Consider the following 9,946-nt stretch of genomic DNA (forward strand, 5'->3'; position numbering starts at 1 on the left):
AAGATCATATGTCTCAAAATTTGGCTCACGGTGTCTCCGTTAAAGGGGTTTCCAGAATTAGAAAAACTTGGTTTCTTTGCTCCACAAACAGCACCACTCCTGTCCATGTATGTGGACGCGGTACTACAGTTCAGCTCTGTTCTCTTCAGTAGAGTTGAGCTGTAATACCGTTACGCTAAGGAAGAAGACAGCCATGTTCTTCTAATCCTGGACAACCCCTTTAAGTCAACTGTAAAAAGTAGCTGTATGTATGTCCCCAAGCTCCGAGGGCCTGTAGAGGCCAAACCCAACGTCCTGACAGTTCCTTAAGCATCATGTCTGCCGGGAGGGGTGTTATGTAGCCCCTCTTGGCTCTTCTGAATGATGATGGAGCCCAAAGAGGGAAGAGGCTGTTTTTCACCCCTCTGATCAGTTGATTTGTACTAGATGTGATTAGGAGGAATGTAGTAAACCCCAAGGAGGCCGGTAATGGGGACGCCGTCTCCTTAAGTAAATGACCGTACAATCTTTCATTTAAGAACAATGATAATTCTGCCAGTCAGAAGCTGTCGGTGACTTTGCAGACTCCCCGTTGTAGCTGATCGCTCCGCACACACTCTGACCTTTCCATGTAGGGAAGCTTTCATCAAGCCGCTGCAAGTCATTTTCAGTCGCTCTTCAATAACTTGACACTCAGCGTGATGTTTTTGGAACTAAAAAGGCTGCAGATCAATCATCCTAAACTTCTAGTTAAAACAGCCAAAAAACTGAAATTTTCAAGGATTCAGAAGATCCCTGTGAGACAACCCACCCACATTGTTTAACCCGAGAGGATTCAGGGGGTTAAACGTGTTACTTTAACATGCATCTTAAAGGTATAATAAACCTAATGGTGGTCTTTTCTCCATTTGTGTGCAGGTTAAAGGGGTTGTCCCACTTCTAGCGGTTTTGCTGCAGGAAACAGACAGCTCCATACATTGAACAGTGGCCGGGATTGGTACTCCAGGCTGAGACCTATTGAAGTGAATGATACTCACCCTGCAGTACCAACTCAGGCCACTGTGCAATGTGCGGAGCTGTCTGCTTCCTGTAGCAAAACAGCTAGAAGTGGTATTTCCCTTTTTTAACGCAACCATTTCTGATTATGGAGACACTGACTACAGTGTGCCTCAGTGGAAGGACTGACAGGAAGTCCATAAAAATCTCTGCACACAGATAGTGGAAAGGTTGGGACTTAAGCTGGCCGGCAGGAGGATCAGCTGGTTGGCGGGGATCTCAAGTGTCAGACCTCTGCTGATTAAACTATTGATGACCTATCCTGGGTCAACAGTGGTAAAGGCCCAGAATACTCCTTTATTACAAACAATCGTTTGCAATGGCAGACCTCTGTCTGCCAAAAATCTGATCCGACATTGCAAGAGTATGGCATGATTGGCCAAATCTTTTCAAAATGGGGCAAAAAAAAAGAAATAGGTCTATACTTGCCTCCTTTAATGCCCCCCCCCCCCCCCTCCCTCCCGTCTAGCACATGAGGCCCAGTCACCACTATTCCACACCTGGAATAAACTGGTAGCAATCACTTACTGCTCATTGGGCAACGGTGACTGGGGCTCCTTCACTGGACGGAGGACACTTAGGTGAGTAAAGACTAATTTTTCTATTTTGCACCGTTGCCTTAATTTTTTTTTCTTCGAGTATCAGAATCGATGGGATTGTTTATATAAAAGATCCCACGGGCGATCCAGCTGGTTTCATAAATGTACAGTCAGCTTTAGTATAGACGAGGCATTAGGGGAGGAGGGCTTCTGCTTTAGTCAGTTGCCTTACAGGCAGTGACACTTTGTAGTGACGCTGGTAAAAGTCTATGAGACTCTGGAAGAGTTCTACCGCGCCTTCGTTTTAGCGTACGGTGGCGTGTCCTGCTCCAGCCATTAGACTAACTTGAAATGTCTATAAAGTATTTCTAAATGTAGTAACTTCTTTCCCTCTTGTCTTGCAGTCAATCTTGGGCGTACAGTGCGAGGTCCAGAAACAGCTACAAGCATTCGTCACACTGGAAAGGTTCGAAACCGTCTACAAGTCCCCCATTGCCGGCTGTCAGTCGGATAAAGGCAGTAAGAAATTTGCCACCGTTGGCTCCATTTTTGGAAAAGGAGTGAAGTTTGCAAAGAAAGACGGCCGCGTCACTACCGACATCATTAGTGTTGCCAATGAGGACGGAAGACGTATTGCTGCCATCTTGAACAACGCCCAGTACTTGGAGAACTTGCATTTCACCATCGATGGAGTTGACACTCATTATTTTATAAAGCAAGGACCCCCAGAAAACGACCTGTCTATTTTAGGGCTCAGTGGTGGCAGGAGAACCTTGGAGAACGGGGTCAACGTAACCGTATCTCAGATCAACACTGTTCTGGGTGCAAGGACTAGACGGTATACAGACATCCAGCTACAATATGGCACCTTGTGCCTCAACACTCGTTACGGGACCACCTTGGACGAGGAGAAGGTTCGTGTGTTGGACATGGCCAGACAAAAGGCAGTGTCTCAGGCATGGCTCAAAGAGCACCAGAGACTTCGAGATGGTGAGGAGGGTCTCCGAACATGGACAGAAGGAGAAAAACAACAATTACTAAGCACAGGTCGGGTTCAGGGCTACGATGGTTATTACGTCATTTCCGTGGAGTTATATCCAGAACTTTCAGACAGCGCGAACAACATCCATTTTATGAGACAGAGTGAAATGGGCAGAAGGTGACATAGACGTCATCGTGTTGACTTCTTGCCAAAGACAGCTACTGTGGTGGCCGCGTACCTGAACTGTGTTGTAATCCAAGCCTTTTTGTAAAAAAAAAACAAAAAAAAAACCCATAAAAAAATCTTTAAAAAGAATAAAAAATAAAGTAAGCAAAAACAACAAAATAAACCTTGAAAAAAGAAGCGATCTCGCGGTTGAACTTTTAAAAAAGGCAAACTTTTTTTAACTTTTTTTTTTAAATCTTTTAACCAATAAAGTTGGCCTTCACACATGTTGGAAATGAGCAGAAGGTATTTTACCGTAGCGTGATCGCAGCGAATTTTTTTTTTTTTTTTTTACCCCTTGTGAGGAGTACATCCACAGGTACGAGGTCTCGATTTCAAAATCATAAAAATTTTACATAAAACACGGATGTCTGTGCAGAAAGTTTCTATCATCATCTCCGGAGCAGGGATCAACACGCCTTCAAAGACGAGGATGAAGTGGACAAAAAAAAAAGACAAAAATATCTATTCAGCTCTAACTTTTTTCGAGAACTGAAATTTGCCTTGATTTTAACCAAAACTGTTCATATCATTTCCTTTGTGTCTTGAGACAGTATGCGGGAGAATGGATTCATGGATTCTCTGTCCCCCCTGATGTGTTGCTTGTGTTACATTTCAAATACAGTTGATAGTATTTTCCCCCCCCCCTCCCCTTCTCACAGGTTCGGATGAGACTTGAGACGGCTCAGCTTTCTGTGTATTTTTCTTTCTTTTTCTCCAAACACCCCCAAAATGGGTGATGATGGGACCCAACGATAACTTAAAATTTTTGTGCCTCTAGAGGACAGCAGGACTTTCTCCACTTTCACGTGGGACACAAAGTGTTTTTGGGGCTCCCGATATAGACGTACCGTAACTATGGGACCACGATCTTGACATGACCAACGGTTTTAAAAGATGGTGTCTGTTTTGTTTTCTTTTTCTTTTATGTTTTTGTGGCTTGTTATGTTGAAGTGTGCTCACAGCAGAGGCAGCCATATCGAGATCAAGCAACCAGGGACAGCCCCCTCTCAGTAAAGTCACCCGGTTCTTAGTCCTATGACGCGGTAAAAATGGCTGCCGGCACTTCTATATTGGGAGGCGCTCTTCCCTCTTAAAGGAACATCATCTCATGCATCGGTTGTTGAATGTGTTATGTACATTTCATTTCAGAACCATCCAGACTGTTCTTCCCTGCTGTTAGGCTACAACTTTTCATAGACCTTAGCCAAGCAACATGCAATTCTGTTGGCAGGGTGTGATTATTTTTTAATTTATATATTTTTTTTTATTTTTTATTTAACTGACAGCTGTTATGTTGGGAATGGATGCGTCAAGGTTACAGGTCGATTCAGACTCCTTTCTAACTGAGTAGCCGTGAAAGTCGAGTGGCCCTCATGAATATAGGTCATACTCTTTGTAATTGGTGCCCACTGATATCCTCTGTACCAAACGTTACAAGTCAGACAAATGGCTAAAATTAAAAAATGTTCCTATGGCGCCACTGGCGATGGGCTCTATGGGTTACTCACTAGGTGTGTGGCCCCTGTCCAGTACGCCAAATAATCACAGATGACAGTCATGGTTTCCACAGCTTATCCGTCCCTTCCCGATGTGGGCCAGCAGCCTCTTCCAACGACTCCTCGTCCCAAGGGCTGGTTGTCCCCGTACCTACATGCAGGATGAAGTGGATCAAATATTCTGTACGAAGTCGGACAGGAAGTGATTGCTGGCCTGGTTTGGTCATGGGACATTTGGTGACTACCAAGAACAACCATATATTAAAGGCTAACATTTTTTAAACCTTTTTCCATATGTTTTACCTTTTGACTTTTTTACCATTTTTGGACAAGAAATTGGATTGAATCCCAACAGAAGGAAGAAGAAAGATCTTCTCGGTGGAAAATGGATTTCCTTTCTTCCCACTGCTGAGATCCAACCCTAAAAAGAAACATGGCTGCTTTCTTACATGAAAAAACAGCCCAACTGTCCATGCGTCGTGTGGGGTATTGCATTTATGCTCCACTGAAGTGAAGGGGGCTCAGCGGCAATGCCACGTACAACCTGTGGACAAGAGTGGTGCTGTTTTTGGAAGAGAGGAGCCATGTTCTTCTGATCCTAAGCAACCCCTTTAAGTAGGCTTGACAGAACAGATCCTAAAGGGCAATTTTACTCATTCAGATCCATATTCTTGCCTATAGGGGGCAGTATTATAGTAGTAAATGCTGATGGCAGACACTTCTTATCTGCAGTGTAGCTTCAGTTTATAATGGAAGCCACAATGCTGTACTAGATCTGTCACAGGATGGACTCTAGCGCCACCTGACACCATTAATACTGTTGGATTCCACCACAGTGTCCATTGTTTTGACAGGAGGAATGGCGCTGTATGTACTCCTAGCAGAACCTGCAGTACAAATGTGAACAGACTCCTTTACCTTGGTTTCAGTAATGTGATTAGAGCCATAATATGTTCTCCTCATCCACTGACGTGTTACAGTGGACACTCTTAAAGGGCAACTCCATTTACCTGTAAATTCTCCTACTTGTCCGGATCCCCTTTTGGGACTTTCAAGGAACTATTCCAGTATTGACCACAGCGTGTCAGGACAGCAGTAAATGAGCTCACAGCTGTTGTCGCTTCTCTCCCCCTGTTCATATGTAGTACATCACCCAGCAGGGAGTGACTGTGATCATGTGACAAATCTCCTCCCATTCTAAAGACCTTATGACTTCTGTGTTACGCCGTTGGGCATGATGGGAATGAATTTTTACATAGATTAAAAGGGATTTAACAAAATTAACTTTTTGCAACTTTTTTGATTTCGTTTTTTTAAATTTTTACTGGATAATTTTGGTAAATTTTTCAGTTTCTGGAATTGCCCTTTAAGGTTCCGATCCTCAACACTATGACTAGAGCTGCACTACTAAGCACACAGAAGTATTCCTTGCACTACTGTCATCAGACCGCAGGTCAGTAGTTAGGCCAGAGAGTGGAATATAAGGGTTCAGACTATCTATATACCCCCCCCCCAAGGGTCCGCATACACCCCCCCCCCCCCCCTGCACTATACAGTATTTTTCAGTTCTATATTTTAAAATGCTAATTTCACCCTGTGGTCAATAATCAACCAAGGAAAAAAAGCCTTTACCGCCTTTTACTTCTAGAATTAATGGACGTTTACACGGGACGCTTACTGCGCAAAATTTGTGCAAATGAACGAAAATGCATGATAATCCTTACATCTAAATGCAAAAACTTTGTTTACGGTTTGTTTACTTTTCATTATTGCTCATTTTCAACCAGCATAAAAATAATCGCTGGATCGCTGACCTCTCGCTGCGTGTAAACGCTTCCGGTTCAGCACTGAGCGAGAAGTCAGCGGTGAACTTCCTGCCTAAACGCTCTGCAGCCCGAGCCGTGATGTCAGCGCTTGTGCAGTCGTTTAGCCCACAGTCGTCCCGTGTAAACCCAGCATTAAAGCCATGAGGTTTCTTCAAGGCTGGAAGGGAGCTCGGACTTACTAAGGTTGATGCTAGATGAGGAGCGCTTCATGTGGCCACTGAATTAGCAGCTGGACTCAGTTACAAACGAGTCTGAGCCTCCTGGAAAACATCTCCATGGAATGGTGACTGTGTAGATAGAAGTGTTTACCGGTTATCCCTTTACTGGTTATTCTGTGTCTTGTACAAAAAAAAAAAAAGAGAAAAAAAGAAAAAACTTAGAGATGTTATTTTGTAACAAAAAAGTGAAAAAATACAATAAAAATATTATAGTGATGAGAGAATAAAAGTAATTTAATAAAGAGGCCGAATCTTTTTTTATTTATTATTTTTAATTTTGCGAAGCAAATTGTTGGAAACTTTTGAAAGAAAACTTGGTGTGAAACATCCCCGGAGTGTCAGATAATTCGGAGGTTCCTTTACTCGCTGCACATCAGGTTCAACTAATATACAAATGTCTGCATTGAAACCAATGAAAGCCATAATGCCGTGCCATGCAATGACCGCACAGCTACCTTTAAAGAATACCTGCCCTTGCATGCTGGAGCTCCTGCTACGTTGGCCGTTGGAGGCTTCTTCTGGCAGCTGAAGACCATCCCATATAGCGCTAAAAATGGCCAATGGAGTACGAGCTCCTGTGTGAGAGTGCAGGTACTCTTTATACACAGTGTCCATTTAAGGTTGAGTCACTAGGCTAACTAAGAGTAAAGCGAATCCTGCCATCGTAGGTCTCTGAAGACCCAATAACACGACTCCCTGTAGGGCAGCTAACCGCAGTCAACCGATGGAAGCCCCTACCTTGTTGTATACCTCTATATCAAATGGATAAGGAAGCAGGAAGTGGTCCATGCTTTCTAGTGTTTTGTCACAAACCTCCTGGGGACAGTCCCTTTTCTTGGTGCTCCTCCACTTCACATTGTCTCTTACATATAGATTACCATGGAAACATCACCAAGCCAAGTCCCAGTACTTTAAAGGGATTTTACAGAGTTTTAAACGATGAGACCTATCCTCAGATCCCAACTTTGGCAATCCCCGAGAGCCAATGGTCCATGGAAGTCAGTCGCTAAAATCCTCATCTTGCCATTTCCTTGACAGCATCCTGACTTCCCACATAACCAGACCACATTGGCGCATAACCTTCAGAACCGGTATAACATAAGCCGGGAGATATCTGTGCAGTATGCAAAGGTCCTTCACTTGCACCCATCTCCCATTCCTGGAAGAAAGGCTGAAACCATCCCTTACAGAAGGATAGACACAGAGGAGCCCTCGCTGTCCAAAATTTGGCTATAATGATCTTTAGGTAGGTGTCCGCTAGGAATACCACTGGGTTGATCATACCCAACCTGCTTAGTCTCCTTGTACGGTAAGTAACCTCTCTCTTCCATAACAGTTGGAAGAACAGGCTATACACTCGTGACTAAAGAGGTTCTGGCAAAATGCAAACCCTTACCTTCTCCCTTTGATAATATACCTGGGAAGTTTTAATCAAATCATTCCTTTCCCTCAGGGTCAAGGACCAACCCTTTCATTGATCTTCCTTCAGGGTGGCATTTTTCATTTCATTTATCCTTGGTCCAATTCAATGCTTAGGACTTTGGCAGAGTTCTGGGCCTCTGGGAGATCAAAATTAGGATCCTCCATCTCTCATCTAGAGACTCTTGGACTCCGAGTAGCGATCCGGTTAGGCCGACTACCCGCATCTGCCGCTCTCTTGCTGTTCCAGCCAGACGCGGGCATCTCTCTGCTCCTGTAGAATGGGCTCATAGCTGGATACTTTCCATCGGCACTGAAGGAATTAATCCTCCCCAGTGCTCATCCTAGTTGCCGAGTACTAGGCTGCTATTCTGGTATTTAGCTGAGCTGAGGATCCTTCCTCTTTGGCCGAGTATTGGTGCGAGTTTGCCTCAGTCACTTAGCAATGTCTCTAGCTTCTGACTCCTGTGTCTGTCCCAATTCTTTGATTTTACCTGGATTACGTCGGTACTCTGCCTGCTCCATCACTAAACCAAACTCTCTGATTGCAGTTCAGACTGTTTTGCGGTGCTTTGCATCCGTGCCTTTGACCCCTGTGGGTCAGCTGCCAACTACACCGTGACTACTCCAGGAGGTAGCGGCCTGCTCGGTTTCCCGCTGTGAAGTCCAGATCCCTGTACAGGGGTTAAAGGGTGAAAACCAGGGAGCCATCAGGATAATTAGTTGGGTTAGTTGGCACAGTGGGGCTATACTTGCGGTCCCTACCAGATCCACTTCCACCATCACTTATCCCATCTTGTTTTGCTAGTAAACAAAGATAATGACATCATCCGAATATGCTACTACCCTTAGAGCTGATTCCACCCCCCACAAACGGCCCGAAGAAGGGATCAATTGCGAACACGTATAGCAAAGGGCAATACTATTGTATTGTATGGGTGGAGACAATGTTAAGGCTGCTTGACAGCCAGGTGATGCCCCCAGTACCTGATTGGTTGCACGGCTTGCTCCTGCCCTCGGCCTCTCAGGTCCTGCCACTCACCACCGCAGTCTCCCTTCTCTGCTCACGGCTCGCTCTCATCGTCGAGCTCTGGGGTTCTGCCCTCCCCCTTGGTCTCCCTTCTCCGCTCACAGCTCGCTCGTCCTGCGCGGCTGATAGCTGCTCCTGTCTTACTGTGCCCATGAAGCGGGGAACGCTCTCTCCATGGCTGGATGGAGGGGCATGGCCCTGGTAACAGCTGGGCGGGGAGGGGGTGTGGGCGGGCTGGAGGAGAGATTATGTTAGACGGGCAGCAAGCTCCTAGCAGCGTGGGGAATCAGTTTTGGCTGGGATGGAGGGTTAGGGTTCATTTCAGTGTTGGGCTTACATCATTAGCTGATAAAACTTCCATGTTAATGCCAGGCCACTCTCAAATGGAAGTATTTATATCTAATAATGAAAGCCTAACACTGAAACAAACCCTAACCCTCCATCCAAGGTAAAACTCACTCCCCACGCTGCTAGGACCTTGCTTCAGGCAGACAGGCAGTAGCTTGTGCGCGTACACGGGGCGGATACAGCCCATCACTGCATCTCCACCCATACTTGTGGTGGAGACAAGATATAATAGTACCGCAAAGTTCTTAAAGGACACACCTGATGAACACCAGAACCAACTTCAAAAGCGCCACCAATCCAACCATTCACTATTGCAAAACTCTGCCCCTGCATATAAAAAGTGTTAAGCCAATTAACAAACCCCTCTGGTAGGCTGTACCCCAAAAGGACAGACCAGAAGTACTCGAGATTAGCCTGATCCAAAGACCACACAAACCCCTTCCAAAGACCCACACTCCCCCACTTCGCAGCTTCCCAGACACTAACCACAGCACTCAATGCACGGTGACCTGGAACAGAGCAGTGCTGAGCCCCCGAAAGAAGCTGCAGTGCAAACTTCACTAGTAAGTTGAAAAGCGCTTTTGCCAAAACATTTCTGTCCCTAAAGGGGAACGCTATGGGATGCCAGTTGTCAATACAGAACAAACCATTGCCCTTTGACAAGATGATTAGGGCTTACCTGCTCATTGACTTTGGTAGAATGCCCAAGGATAAACACTCATTAAAAACCTCAGTCAATAGGGAAACCAAACTGTCCTTAATGGCCTTCTAAAACTTAGATGTTAAGCCATCTGGACCTGGCAACTTTTTGAACTGAAGCCCATT

General features: G+C 45.2%; 1 protein-coding gene across 2 annotated transcripts in view; it reads left to right on the forward strand.

Moving 5' to 3' along the window:
• Window positions 1-6,566, forward strand: part of LOC136588774 (teneurin-4) — a 294,083-nt gene extending 287,517 nt beyond the window's left edge. For both annotated transcript variants that reach the window (XM_066588238.1, XM_066588231.1), the window contains one exon: window positions 1,979-6,566. In XM_066588238.1, coding sequence (XP_066444335.1) covers window positions 1,979-2,737 — 759 coding nt within the window. In that variant the 3' untranslated portion in view covers window positions 2,738-6,566. The remainder of the gene's footprint in view (window positions 1-1,978) is intronic.
• Window positions 6,567-9,946: the final 3,380 nt, after the last annotated feature.

Source organism: Eleutherodactylus coqui, chromosome 1 (assembly GCF_035609145.1).
Source record: "Eleutherodactylus coqui strain aEleCoq1 chromosome 1, aEleCoq1.hap1, whole genome shotgun sequence".
Classification (NCBI taxonomy): Eukaryota; Metazoa; Chordata; class Amphibia; order Anura; family Eleutherodactylidae; genus Eleutherodactylus; species Eleutherodactylus coqui.